Below are 14,836 nucleotides of genomic sequence, written 5' to 3'. Positions count from 1 at the left end.
GCTTACTCCTTTTACTAAAGCTTAAGCTAATATTAACCTGTCCTCCCTCTCATGCTTGAAAAAGTAACCTAAAAAGGTCATTGGTAGATGCAATATATAGCAAATAAGAATCTTATCTCTTCTTGATCATGAGAGAAGGTAGATGTACTTATAGTGGATGGATGTTCATTTATATCAAATAAAAATTTAAATTAGAATATTCTTAGGACAATTTTTTTCTTAGGATTAAAGAATATGATGTATGTCTTCTAACTTCTATTGTATATATTGAATGTCATGTTATCTTTTTATCATTCATTCTAAGTAAAAAAAATAGTTCTTGAAACAATTTGAGAGTTAAAATTAAAAAATGAAAGTTTAAATATATTTTATAGTTTTACCACATTTTTGTGAGTTATGGGTCCAAGAACTCCATAAAAAGAGGGAGGTAAAACAAAGAATCAAATAAAGATGTCGAGAAAAGAGGATCACAAAAGGTAATGATGGTTCGAACTCATTGGAGATGGAATCAAAAGACTAGGGTACAGGGATGATGTACCAACTCAATTATGGAATATAATTTGTTTCCTAGGAGGGAAACTTATCTGAAAGACAGCTTGGATGGTGGGGAAAAGACCCATTAGGACTTGTTTGGAATTAAACTAAAATGGTAGGGTTTTTTTGTAGAATAGGTTCAGAGCAGTGCTGGGTTGGGTGGTGGCTGTCACATTTGAAATGGTGTGGGCCTGCCTGTAGGGTGGGGCGCAACAAGCCCATGCTATACGATGACCATTTGATATGGCTTCAGGGTCCCCCTCACCCTCCACTCCACCAGCTTGACTTTTTTGAGGTCCCATTTGTTTTTTATAATGTCTTGCAGGTTCAGCTCATTTATTGGAAGCGTTTTAGTTGTGTACAATTATGGCGCAAGAACCCCCATACTTCTGTAATGCCTGTGACATACTTCATGTAAGGTATGCCTGACAGCTCAAGAATATGTACATTTTTCCGTTAGCCCCACTTCCTTCTATATAAATCCATCCCCATATGCTCAACAGTAAAAAGGAAGGACCACGCCCTAGCATCATCATATAATTGAAAGTAGGGCATAGGAGAAGAATGTTACTGTTTCTCATCCAAGGTTGAAACCAAATTTCTTATCATCTACTGGTCAATGTGTTGATAATCAACAGTTACTTACAAAAGAAAGGGAAAGAAGAGTGAAACAGGAGGAACAAAATCGGGCAAATTAGCTTCAAAGTGTAAGCATCTGCAAGGTCTCTAAGTTTCACTATAGATGGGCAAATGGGAACGAAATGACCCTTAACTTAGTTACTATGTGGATAGAATCTATACAACATATTACCATTCCGACTCTCTTATCTTTAGCTGAGTTCACTTATCCTTATTCATTGAATAACTGGGCGGAGTCTGAAAGAAATCAAAGGAGGATCTTGAAGCAAGAGATCTTCTAGTGGCAGCAGTTGGAGAGTCTGATAATAGAGGTTCGAAAACTGTGTTTCTGTTATTGGGCTGGGATATTAACAGTGGAGAATCTTCTTTCTCATCAATGGGCCGAGGCTGGTGCTCAATGTTTTTGAGCGACAGGATCGGCCCACCTAAACGTTCAGCCTGCTGAAGAGTGTTGATTTTGCTTGGTCTGTATGTATATCTGAAGTATTTGATGCCTAAAAGTGGACCCATTCCCACGCCTACTATTAGCTGTGAACATATTAACAAGCTTTTCCATCAGTACCAAACAAAGATCAATAAACAAAACAAAAGATAAAATTACCGGTTTAGTCCCACAACTTTTAACTTTGTGTTAAGGACTCATACACGCTTTAAAAGTATTTAAGTGATCTCTAGAATTTTTGAATTTGAATTTTGTGTCTTGTTGATTTCTAACATGCTCGAGATTTTTTAAATATTACACAGTATTAATAGTATAGAGATGTATCTTAAAGGCAAATTTTGAGTTAGCGATAAGCAAATCTTGGGCAAGGGAGACTTACAAATATGGTTATCCAATAAGATGGCTGTCCGCATAAGCGGAACATTATTGTATACATCCCAGATGAAGGAATGGCGCAGAAGATCCAATTGATTACGTAGAAAGCGGCTAAATTCCCCCATATGGCAATAAGTTGCAACATTGTGAATGAACTGCAAGAATCAATCAAATCTCAGATGGTACGAGAAAAACGAGAGTCAAGGCATGAGATTTCGGCTCAATAATCTTCAACTTTGTCAATGAAACTCGTAACAAAATGGAGCCACAACGTTTAACCTATAGCAAAAAGATGAGAGCTTACTTGGTCTCCAAAGTCACTACAAAAGCCTGTAACCAAATGCACCCAGATAGTGCCACCATTGAAACCTCCACCATTTCACTCTTTTCATTAGCGTAGGCATGTATGCTAATCACAAACACGACAACAGCCTGCAAAATATCAGACATAAGGGAGATGAGACCTTTTTCATTTTTAAAATCAAACATGATTTCTTGCTCAAGGAAAAATTCGTTCAATGTTATCAGCATTGATATTTTTATCAATCGACATCGAAACTTCTCCTTAAATGGTAAGAAAAGCAGGATAGTCCGTCATCGGAGGATCAATTCCAAAACACAGATCAAATGTTCATCTTTGAACTGCAATTTAAATTAATTTAAGAAAACAAATCAGTGTTCGCTGAAGAAACATGCAAATATAGTCACTTACATGAAATAGAGATCGACCAAACCATCCAGCAAATGTGCTGGGATTTAAGAGCCTGTTTTAGACGACATGGATAAAATCAATAAACCATCAAATTAAAAAATAAAAAAACATGAAAGATTTGAGATCCGAACCTCCCAGCTTGGCAGTAAAATAAAATCTGAGGATGTTGCATCACAGTTTCTTCGCTGAGATCCTTGTCGAGAACGCTAACTAATACAGGGATACTGGTGTAGAAAACATTGTAAGCCATCAAGCTAACAGAATTAAAGAGACTGGTCCCAGAGACACCTGAGAGGAAGGAGAAACTGAACATATCCGAAAGTCAGTGCTACTTGTTCATGGGTATCCAAAAAATAAAGCACGTCATTTGTTATCTTCAAGTGACACTAAATTTAGAAACACTTACGAAATCTGGATAAAACATATCAATAAGGATTTGTAGAAAGAATATTGTGACAAGAATGCTGTACGGTTGTATGAGTATCGTCCATGAACTAGAATCAATCTTTTCAGAAACCTGAACTCTGCAAACAAGAAGAAACCAATGAAACTTGGCTGTTGGCCAACAGAACAAATCATTCCGTTCACCAGAAATGAGGACTATCGAGGAAATTTTTCAATTAATAAGTATTACTTACTTCCAATACTATAATCAGCTGCCCTAGCTGCCTGCAGTCCTTCTCTTCCACTAATGCCAACTCCAATGTCAGCTTGCTGAATCATCCTCACGTCATTCCCACCATCTCCAATCGCCAGTGTTCTATAATCACATGATTTTAAGAGTTCCACAAGCTGCATAATACCGATTATACAATGCTTAACAACCCCACGGGACAAAAAGGAACGAGCAACCACCTAATAAATAAAAGAACTAGAAATTAGAGGACCACCTGAGCCTTCTGTGATGGAGTCACACGACAACATATTGCGGTTCTTGATAGTATTGCTAATTCAGTGAAAGCCCTACGATGATTCTTCAGAGCAATTTCCAGAGCCAAGCCATCAACAACGAAAGCAACATCCTATTAAAAGAAGAAGCCCAGAGAAAAAATGAAAGGTCTTCTTACGTTTCCAGTGGGTTTGCAAAAGAAGATCTATATCAAATGATTGAACAATGAGCATTACCTTGGGTTCTGAGGTTGTGGTCTTCATAGTTAGAACAACTCGCTCCAAACTTCTACAAACTTCGTCCTCCGTTTTTCCATCAATTAACAGTAACTGTCCTTTGGGCTCTACGACATAGTAAATGCAATTGAAAAAGAAGACTAGGAGGAATTGCAAGCAAAATGACGTAATGAAAAATAACGATCATAATACCGCGCTACAAGATAATTTTGTTACATCGATGTCTACCTGGTGAAATAAAGTTGCATAGAAGAGCTATCTGAATGGCAGTGTTCTGCTTGTCTCCGGTGAGCATCCAGAAATTTATTCCTGCTCTTCTCAATGTTTCAATTGTTTCAGGGACTCCATCCTGAAAGGTAAGACATGATAAAAAGAGTAAACATAGCTATTCCTGATCTCAACAATGATATTCCCATAAGCGTTTTATAATTTATCATCTTTCAATACCATTTCACCTATAACAGTTCGAAATTGGATATGCAACTACAAACATTTACCTGTAGCCTATCTTCTATAGCAGTAACTCCAAGAACTTCAAAATTGCACTCGATTCTTAGGCAAACTTCAGCTAACCTCCACTAAAAAAGAAGCAGCAGCCAAACCACATAAAAATACAACATACAGAAAAAATGTGCATTCATATAAAGCATAGACGAAGTGTACCAATTACCTCCCGATCAACCAATGTGTTATTAGCCTCTTTAAACATAAGAGCCCATTCTCGATACTCATCTTCCTCTAGTTCACGCCAAGCCAGACATAATGTGCGGAGACCCAGTTGTGCATACTGATCCACGGCTTCCATAAATGTTCTCGTTTGCTGGCCTGAAGTAAAATTAAGTAATAATCACATCAACATACCTTGTGATAAAAAGCAATAGAATTCTCCAATTTGACGTCATTAAATATACAAAGGGCACCAATCTTGAAGCAGTGGCCAAATTTTTTTAAACAAAGGGAAATGGCGCAGCAATTTCACATTTTTTCTGTTTTTTTTTTCAAAGGGCAACGGTGCACCAATTTCTGTCAAGTATTCTAACGGAATACAGTTCAAAATAGACACATGGATAAAATTATTTACTTATTCAATCTTCAAAACGCAACTAAATTTTAGGGTTACCGGCATAAGCATGAGGAAGTATAGCCTCATCTGCTCCTTTACACAGGAGGACAATCTTCCCATTCTGACAATCTTTAACGACTACAGACATTCTTTTTCGTTCAGATGTGAACTCGAGTGTATCTAGGAGCTCGTATCTATTTAGCATCCCATTAAACTGAATTTCTGCAACCACAATTAAACAAGGGCATTATTCTAGCGGTTCATCTATCTGAATAACTTTGCCTTAAGAAAGATGGCTCTCACCTAGAATATCAGCATTCTTATTGACAAATACCATATTCAAATAAGCAGCAGCATTCACGAGAGCCTCCTCATCCTGTGATTGTGCCTTGTACACGATATTTCCACATTTGCTGAAAATAACAGAGATACTAGAAAATTATATTTCAAAACGGAAATGCACACATGCAGAAATATATATTAACCGACTTGACCAAGAAATTATCAATGAATTTTTAAATCCAACCAGCTTCCAGTTAAAAAAGGTTTGAACAAAAATCACCTTTTTGTAGGCACCACTGTATTACATATTGCCATAATTGTGAGAAATCTTATAACATCCGGAGAGCTGCTTGCAATAGCATCGAGCAACTTTTCATCTGCATGCAACGGAAAGTAGTCAAATATGAACTACTATATAATGAAGGATGGGGAGAAAAAGCCTACTCGATTCCTTGAGCAAACGATATGTACAAATTACACTTAAATAGGAAGAATTTTAACTAATAAAGGGAAGGCTATCTTACCTATCCGCGAAATAATTACAGCTAAGCAAAGAAATAGTAATTAAAGTTGTCTAAAAAAACTAATAATTAAGAGAAAATTACAATAGGGCAAAACATAAATATATGATCCATGTATGAATACTGTCATAATCACCGGATTCCTGAAACCCCTGCTAGATTTAATACATAATTATGTAATTAACGCAGAACAAATAACTAATGTCAACTTCGCAAATAAATTTTAGTATAAACAGTATCAAACGTGATCTTATATAATGAATAAGGAAAATGCTCCAGTCAAGTGAAACCAAAAGAGTTTGTCTGATGCCTTTGCTAAATCATTGTAGCAATTGCTTTTGGGGGGCTTGAACCACTATTAAATTTTGATAGAAAGCAACCAGCGATATTTTTCCTTGACTAGTTCAAGAATTATTTTGAAACAAATACTTACAACTAAGAATTGACAGTTCAGGTTACTGACAATAATAGTCTATCCCATCTTTAAAATCCTACATCCCTGTCTGTGAAAAACACATTGTATATAGGTGACAGAAAACAATGCAATGAGAAGAATGCTTTTGACAACAATCAGAGAGCCAAACCTCTCAAGGCATCTCCATTTTCATTTCCATAAAAAATGCCACTGATACAACATCTCCTGAAGATCATCTTATTTTCAGTGAGGGTACCAGTTTTATCGGTCAAAATGTATTCGACTTGTCCCAGGTCCTCACTTATTGCTGTACTGCCACATGTAAAATATACCTCTAAGAAAATATGCATCATATACACGGAAGCCACAATAATTTTTTGTGGTTTTATTCCAACTTCCATTACTTACTTTGAAGCATGGGAAGGAATACCAGACTCGTAGTCAATCATATCATAGTCCCAATCAATAAATTTTGCATATAAGCTCTTTACAAGATCCAGAGACACCTGACAAAAGCAAATGATTTAGTCAATAACATTACAATCAACTTTTCCCAACTTCTATCTACCACTTCAAGAAGATAAAGATGAACCAAATAATGAAAGCAAATATGCAGAAATTAAATGCACAGGGCATCCAAATAAGCAGTAATCCACTTCTGAAGTCATCTAAACTAGTCACTTCAATAACCAATTTTTGACTTGATCCTACGATCATCGTCCTAAGCAATTATTCAACAGAGAAATTGCAACTACTAAAACATCCAGCATTCATTTGTGCTAATTAACTGCAAGCACAGGGAGGGGAATACTTTCATTTACCTGACTAATCGTAGGCATGGAGAGGTATGATAACGAAAGTGGAGAAAGTTCAATGACATGCACCTTCAACATACCTTAATTGAAATGGGAATCATGATTGAACAAAGAAGCTCAAACCGAAGAGGGATAACCAGTAGCTCATACCATGGACCTTCCTCTGGATGTTGCACATACCATAGCTACATAGTACCAAAAGATCAGCTTAGAATCAACAGGAATGCAAAAGCATATATAACTAATATGAGTCTTCACTCAGATGGGGAGAAAGAGAGACATTAAAAACTAAGTAGAAACAAGCAACAGACAGCTTCATGCTAATTTCAAAAGTATAGAATCAAGATGCCAAATAAACAAGCTTTGGAAACAAAGAGATTATACTGAACCTTTCGGGCTTCAGAATCCTTCCACACATTACCAGATATACCTAGAACAACCACCACCACAAGTTGAAAAACAAATATAGCACCAGTTAACATGTCGATCATTGCATCCATAGCCGTAAGTTTTGGTTCTGGGACACCCCTGCTCATTCCAAGCTTGGTTTCGTTGCCTGAAAAGATCAAACATACAAAGTAAACTGCAGGAGAATTGAATAGAGCAGTTTTGGCTCATACATTTAATCCATTCTGCAAAATGTCTATCCATTGCTACATCTTAAATCCACCCAAAAAAGAGAGGAGAAACACTAGCAAATAATTAAAATTTTCCAACAAGAATTTAAACTTCAAAAAGGCTAAAGTAGCTTTTAAGCAAGTCTGATCGTTGTGTAAATTCTAGATCCTGGCTTTACGAACATATTTGTATCCAGAAAAGGCATCAACTGAAAAGGTTGCTCCTTGTTCTCCTACTCGACCCTTTTTCTTAACCATGAAGAAAACAATAATCATTTGGTGAATAGTTTATATGAACTTGGAATCTCATGCAGATGCACTTGCCTGTGTAAACGGCTACTCCACAGACCCACTCTGTGTTCCGCAAGTAACATGACTGAAGAATTGTGTTTTTTATTGTCAAAGGGCACACATCATTGTCGATGAAAGGTGGAAATAACCGAATGTTTGCATCAAATCTTGTAATATCCTTATCTGGTATAGGACACTCTATAACTCCCTGCCAAATGAAGGTGAATAACAAATGTTGTCATTTTCAAGCTGAAGATTCCTAGAAATGTGCCATCACCCAAATTAAAACCCTGTAATAAATCTCGAATGTTGATGATTGAACAGGAAAATCCAAACCTTGATCTTGTTTAATAGATCAAAATCTATTCCCATGCAAGCTGAGGGTATGACCCTTGTCTTCAAGTCAGTTTCTCCATCAAGGGCAGATGTCTGTAACATGTCAAATTTTTATCTATTTATTTAATAAGAAGAAAGGCATGAACAAGAAAGAACAAGAAAGTATTTAACGGTGCTTGGATTCTAAATTACCGTATAGAAGTATATGAAAAAGTAAATGTGCGTTTAGTTAGTGATCTGAAAACAAAGATGTGAAAACAAGGGTTTCAATGAAAAACAAAGTTGGTAGCAGAGTTAGATATATGTTTGGTAGCAGATTTAGAAACTAAATTCCAATGTAAACAAAAGTTCCAAATGTGTTTGGTAACATAAGTATAAAAAAAATTAATTGTAGCAACCAACCAGTAGGTTGAATCTCAACTACTAATTTATGAACATATTTTATGCTATAATTTTGCAATATCATATAATTTATAATATATTATATTGTACATAATTTAATTTAACAAAAAATCAAATAAGTTTATAACAATGAAATACTATATTTATTAAAGTTTTAACTCTATTTTTTTTTTTTAATGTAATTATGCAACTTAAAATTGCAAATTCAAAATATATGGATACACTAATAACATAAAAATGTTCTTTTCAAAATTTTCATTTTTTCGATCACATAATACAAAAATAGTTTTCAGAAACATATCTGCCAAATGGTTATTAGTTGAATCCATCTGACTCGGTGAATCTGAAAATGAAAAACAAAATTCAATTAAGTAAATGCATGAACCTCCCTACCAACCTCTATATAGCAAATTCCTTGAGGATCAGAGGTACCAATCAAAACAAGATCAGAAGGCACTTCATCATTCTCCCTGAGCCATACTAAATTACCAACATGAATATCTTGTGCTTGAATCTACAAGTAAAAGCCAAGAAGTTAAGAGAATTCAACAAAGTTAACTAAAGGAAAAGAAGTTAGAAGAAACAGATCATATTTTACTTGACAATAAGGAAGTTACACTATCTCCACGACTATGATAGAATCCTAATTTCAAGCTCTGTTATATAACAATTTGCAATTTAACTCCATAAATGATCCAACTACTAGGGAACATGATGTAAAAATATATTTGAAAATCTTCAACGAAGATAATTGTTGATTAATAAAAAAAAACCTACTAGAAGAAACGCAACAAATTAATAATTTGTTCTCTTTCAAATATGAAAAGGAAGTCATACTAAATCAAAATATTGAGAGAGATTCCTACAGTTTTTCTGGTACCCTGCTTCACAACCCAAACTTCTTTCTCATTAGCCTTTTTGTCTGATAAATATCTATTGTAATCATCCCATGCCTCTTTTGTTGCAGACACGGCAAAAATGAAAATAAGTGGACCCCACGTACTGGCAGGGTTAACTGGAGTTATAAGCGGCCACAACTGTAGGCATGCAATTAACAAAAAGTATTGGTTCATGAAGCGGCTGAAAACAAACAAAAATGACATTCGTTAGGAATGAGAAATGCATGTATAATTGAAAGCATCCACAAGCTAGGTATAATGGCACACAATTGTAAAAGAGAAAAACTCAAAGTAACTTCATATTAAATCAATAGTGAAACTCTAGAAGATCATGAAAGACTTAGCAGGTTGTTCAAACTAGAATGCCGCAAAAAAGTACAGATTGTAACATATAGTTAGTTTTGACCACACGCCTTGGCAGCAGCTAATTAAAGACGCAATAACAGAATTTTAAAGAATGGACAAATGAAAAAAAAAAGAGCAATAAAGTTAACTCCAAAAAGTAGTATAAAGAGGAAAGGTAGGGCCAATCAGAAAGAAAATGAAATATCCATGGTTTTTCTTAACCATTTGCATAAGATATTCTTGAGATCATGCATCATATGTTATGTGGAAAATAATTCAACGAGAACTACAGAAATTCTGGTAAGATCTAATAAGAACTACTACAATGAAAAGTTACCTGAACTGTTCCCATAAATTTTTAGGGAGAAAGTTCAATAATGTATATTTCCGGTTCGAGATGCGGTTATCGCAAAAAAGATCATTTGATGGTTCATCGTCGTTGATGTAAACATAACGCTTCATCATCTATCTTTAAGAACACAATCAAATTCAATTTTTATTTCAAGTCCAGTGCTGTCCTTATCTATGTCGATAAGCTCTGCTGCAGTAATTTATGAATTTGTTATGCTGCGATGGAGAGAGTAAATATTTAATTTCATAGATTATTGTCATTCATAAAAGTGCAGCATAGAAAGATCAAACAGAAAATTAAGCAAATCTGAAACGAATATCCAAGCATTTCCATTGCATGCACAAAACTCCACATGTATAACATAAATGTTGGACAATTCAAAATCTCTCTCTCACACACATATACACGCACAAAAAGTTTATACAAGCAAGAGTCTGAATATAAATTTAAAAAGAAAAAGGAAAAATATAGAGAAAAGAAAGAAAAAACTGACGCGAAGCCAAATCGAACTTACTAACAGTTATCGATACCAAAAAAGTTCATGGATGAACTAACTTGTTGTTCAACAGAAACTGAGCGCCAATGAGTTTAACTAGTTCTCTGATAAAAACTACGTACCAATATTTTTTGAATGAAATGAAAATAGCTTTTAGTTAAGCTTAATAAAAGTTGCCTCTATCAAAAGGCAGGTTCAGCTCTCTAAAACGTTAACGTTGTAGTTTCTCTTGGAGCAGATATTAATCAATGGCATTACAATTTCCTAACAGAGACTGATTAAGAAACTGCTCAATACTCATTAGAGACCTCGAGTATGGCTCGACCAAAACAACACAAAAATGTCATTACCTATTATCTAATAACAAAGCTTTCTGAAAATCAAACGACCAATTCAAGAGTAGAATCCTTAATTAGAGAGGTATTACACTGAAACAATAAACGAATCGAAAAGCGCTGACGCACTGATATTACAAAGAACTCGTCAGCCGAAAGAAATAAATGAGATTCGATCCAAATTTGAGAAAAAATCGAAGGAAACAGAAACAAATCGTCTCGGTTACAGATTCATAAGAACAAATAACATCACTCGTACCTCAATCGCCATGTTTTGGAAATCACTTAATTCTTACGCATCCAGTTCTTCTAGTCGCCGCGTTCATTTCTCTTCTTCACACACTCCAAGATTGAAGAACTTCCATGAGAGCTCAAAATAAACAATGAAATGCACATCTCCTGTGTATTGTACATGAGAAAACGGTGCTAGCGAATCGCGCACCGTCCGATTTTCTTTTCGCGCCGTATCAGAGCAAAACAACGGCAGAGATGACTCTTTGTCCTCTCTTTTTAAATCTCGCTTCCAGTTTCGAATGTTTCCACGAATATCTTAAAGTTTTAATCTAAAACAGATACCGGTCATCGATCTAAATGCTCTTTTAAATAAATTTATTTTGTGAAGTTTTAAATTTATATTTATTTCGTCGCTAAATAACTAAATCACTCCAAGTTAGTATTTATAATATAAGAAAAATGGGCCGTGCCAAAGCCCAAATAATTTATATTGGGCTTTTCGTGTCGGGGAATGGCCCATGTCAAACCACTTTTTAGTTTGCTCCCCTAGCACAATTTAGCTTTAGTTAATTAATTATTTATTTGCAATTTAGTACATAGGTTCAAATAATAACCTAAAAATTTATAATATTAATAAAATTGGGTGTCTTATCTTTGTAACACTATTGATGACCATCTGTTTTATAATATTATAAATTATTTGATCCAAAACTTTTAATGTGGATGTATGCGAGCAAGACGTATCATATACAATGAGTTTGGTAGTGATTAAATTACAAAATATTTAGTATTTTCTTTATAAATTCATTATATTAAAAATAAAAAAAAAAACAAAAAAAAAAACTAACGTTTGATAAACTAATGATATCTACTAAAATAAAATAAGAATGTATTTATCTCTTAATTTTTTAATTATTTAAAAAATAAATTAGAAATGAAATGGTTCCATAAAATTTAAAAAGATAAAATTCGTTGGAAGGAGGAAAGAACTGAGCCGGGGACAAGGAATGACATGTTGGGGACACGTGTCAGGCGTTGGAATATGTGTAATAAAATAATTAATGTGGTGGGTCCAATGACAATAATCCAAGGGAATAGTTTTATACGTCCGCCTTGGCGGCGGAGTTTTTCGGCTGCCCATTACATTACAAAGATAACGCTAAAGTAAAGTAAAGCAAAGGTGATGAACCGATCCAAATCTCAAATTCGATACGACGCCGTTCTCTTTCCACACGGCTTCTCTACAACGTTCCGTACGCAGCCGGGCTCCCCCCTTGTAATCGTGTAGTACTTGTCACGACTTTGGATTGGTGGCATCCCTCCAACCCTCCACTTGGACCTTTACGCCTGGCCCATGCTCCTCTCACCACTTGCCAACCTTTATTCTTCTCCTTATTATTCTTTTTCAATTAAAAAAATTATAAAATCTACAAAATAAATCCTTTTTTAAATTTTATTTTTATTTCTAAAATTCGTCAAAAATTCAAACATTTACTTATAATAATAATTAAATTAAAAAGATATAGTTTAGCATTAAATGGGTGCAAATTTATTGAATAATTAAAGTGTTATAAAATTGGAACTAGGTTCCGTACCCAATTGGTGTGCCTCACAACTTTTTGATGTGTGGCATCTCTCAATTTTCCACGTGAATGTCTAGGCATGTCCAATGCGCGTCAGCCACTTTAGAATATTTTTCCCCTACCGAAAAAGGAAAATAAGTTATTTATTTGTTGTTTTTTTTTTATATTTTTCCGTATTTATCTGAGTTATATTTCACATTTAACTAAAATATATTTGAATTAATGCAAGTAAAAGTTTTTATAATTACAATTTAATTTAAATTTTAGATAATGAGTTATATTCCACATTTAACTAAAATTTGAATTAATGCAAGTAAAAGTTTTTATAATTACACTTAAAATTTTAATCTTATCCACTAATAATTTAAAGTTTTGAAAGTGATGGAATTAAAAGTTAGATAAATGACTTTAATATTAATTTTTTTTCTTTTTTAATATTTTTGTGGGGAGTGTCGGGTATTTGTATGTGATGTCATAACTATTACGAATTATTTTACGAATATTTATTTTTATACCTAACATAAATAAATATATATATATATATATATATAATTAAACAGATAAACAATGAATTTTAAAAAAATGAGTCGCTAAAAGAATATAATAAGAGGTAGCATCAGTACATGTCTGAGTGCTATGATCCATTATATATTATTCTGATTCGATTTACAGTGTTTTGTTTCCCAGCGAATAAAAGCTAGTCTTCCTTTATTGAATTTGAGTGAATTTGAAAAGGCTGCTTCCAAAAAATTCTCCCTATATTATTTTTATTGAATGAAATTAATTTATTTTAGAAAAGGGATCAAATTAAAAATTATTAGCTAACAAACAAAAATATTTATTTAATTATTTGACTTTTAAAATTAAAAATTTAGAGACATAGCAAGATCAGCTTTCTTTTTAAATTTTAATTTGTAAGAATATTTTATGTATAAAAAATTTAAATTAAAAAATTGACAAAATTGACAAACTTATAAAACATTTATAATAATAATAATAAATAAAAAAAAGCAGTCGTCCACAGGTAAATAACAGGGTGCTTTTATTTTAGGGAGGGACAAAAATGTAATTTTGCAGAGATGAATTTCGCAGAAAAATAAAATAAAAAGGAAATTTCGGTTTGAAGTCGATGATGATAATGATGCCAATAAAGTCCATATTTTCATCATGCATGCATCCCGATGCGTTACGTGTTTCCAAGAAAAGAAAAGAAAAGAAAAATAAATAAATAAATAAAAGAGAACGAAATCATCTCCACAGATTCCGCCGACGCAGATATTACCGGTCCCACCACCTGAAACCGCCACCTCAATCAACAGGCGGTTGCCGTCTCAATCCTCCGCTGGGCCCCACCACTGTCTCTTCCCATCTCGCCCGCCTCCACAATTTCTCATCACTTACTTGGAAACCACAAGACTTCTAAAAAAAAATTTAGAAAACAAAAAAAAAAACAATTAATTAATTAATTAATTGGGTCGGCAGGAATTCAGAAAGTACACGTGCCGTCCACCACGATTGTGACATTTAACACCGCCAACACGGAATTCTTTAAACGTATACCTTTATTCATTTAAATAAATAAATGCACTTCCCTGGTCGGCGCCGGGCGGCTCCTGCTACCCACGAACGCTCACGTGTCAGTCACTTCGCCGATGAAAAATCCAGTACATTTTTTCTTCATATATTTTAATATTATGACGGATAAATGATTTAAAGAAGCTATGATTAAAATGCGAAAATTTGATGGAATTAAGAATGAAATGATGATAATAGTAGAAATTGAAGAATTAAATTAATATTAATTTTATGGATAAAGAACAATTAAATTCAGAGTATATGAATAAGGCAAGGTTTCATTAGCCCCACTTTAATATTGAAGGTTACAGTGTTCTTACAGCACCTACGAGATCCAGTTTGATAATTGTTCTCAAGCTGCCACAAAAAAAAAAAAAAAAAAAAAAAAAAAAAAAAAAAAAAAAAAAAAAAAAAAAAAAAAAAAAAAAAAAAAAAAAAAAAAAAAAAA

At 33.9% G+C, this 14,836-nt stretch overlaps 1 protein-coding gene across 3 annotated transcripts; it reads right to left on the bottom strand.

Annotated features, from left to right (window-relative positions):
- Nucleotides 1–1,121: 1,121 nt before the first annotated feature.
- Nucleotides 1,122–11,446, bottom strand: LOC111468102 (phospholipid-transporting ATPase 2-like). Of its 3 annotated transcripts, none has more exons than XM_023113166.1 (25): nucleotides 11,256–11,446; nucleotides 10,151–10,380; nucleotides 9,436–9,649; nucleotides 8,967–9,083; nucleotides 8,168–8,260; nucleotides 7,865–8,039; nucleotides 7,295–7,479; nucleotides 7,004–7,108; nucleotides 6,517–6,614; nucleotides 6,278–6,420; nucleotides 5,453–5,549; nucleotides 5,194–5,303; nucleotides 4,948–5,112; nucleotides 4,498–4,652; nucleotides 4,325–4,405; nucleotides 4,056–4,176; nucleotides 3,828–3,934; nucleotides 3,593–3,724; nucleotides 3,341–3,494; nucleotides 3,109–3,226; nucleotides 2,834–3,007; nucleotides 2,703–2,754; nucleotides 2,295–2,422; nucleotides 1,995–2,145; nucleotides 1,122–1,701 (listed from the first exon to the last, which is right to left on the bottom strand). In XM_023113166.1, exons 2-25 carry the CDS (start codon nucleotides 10,276–10,278, stop codon nucleotides 1,375–1,377), a joined length of 3,330 nt encoding a protein of 1,109 aa, XP_022968934.1. In that variant the 5' UTR covers nucleotides 10,279–10,380; nucleotides 11,256–11,446; the 3' UTR covers nucleotides 1,122–1,374. The 3 variants fall into 3 exon arrangements, with proteins under 3 accessions (XP_022968934.1, XP_022968935.1, XP_022968936.1); XM_023113167.1 differs by having other exon boundaries at nucleotides 10,151–10,351; XM_023113168.1 differs by having other exon boundaries at nucleotides 7,313–7,479; nucleotides 11,256–11,443.
- Nucleotides 11,447–14,836: the final 3,390 nt, after the last annotated feature.

This window comes from Cucurbita maxima, unplaced genomic scaffold (genome assembly GCF_002738345.1).
Source record: "Cucurbita maxima cultivar Rimu unplaced genomic scaffold, Cmax_1.0 Cma_Scf00036, whole genome shotgun sequence".
In the NCBI taxonomy this organism is placed as follows: Eukaryota; Viridiplantae; Streptophyta; class Magnoliopsida; order Cucurbitales; family Cucurbitaceae; genus Cucurbita; species Cucurbita maxima.
This window is presented reverse-complemented; position numbering and strand designations above follow the sequence as displayed.

Excerpts from the sequence above, each read along its gene's own strand:
- LOC111468102 (XM_023113166.1), bottom strand. The coding sequence starts at position 10,278 with ATGATGAAGCGTTATGTTTACATCAACGACGATGAACCATCAAATGAT. Across the intron at positions 7,480-7,864 it reads TGGAGTAGCCGTTTACACAG|GCAACGAAACCAAGCTTGGA; the intron begins GCAAGTGCATCT and ends TGATCTTTTCAG. Across the intron at positions 5,550-6,277 it reads AAATGGAGATGCCTTGAGAG|ATGAAAAGTTGCTCGATGCT; the intron begins GTTTGGCTCTCT and ends CGTTGCATGCAG.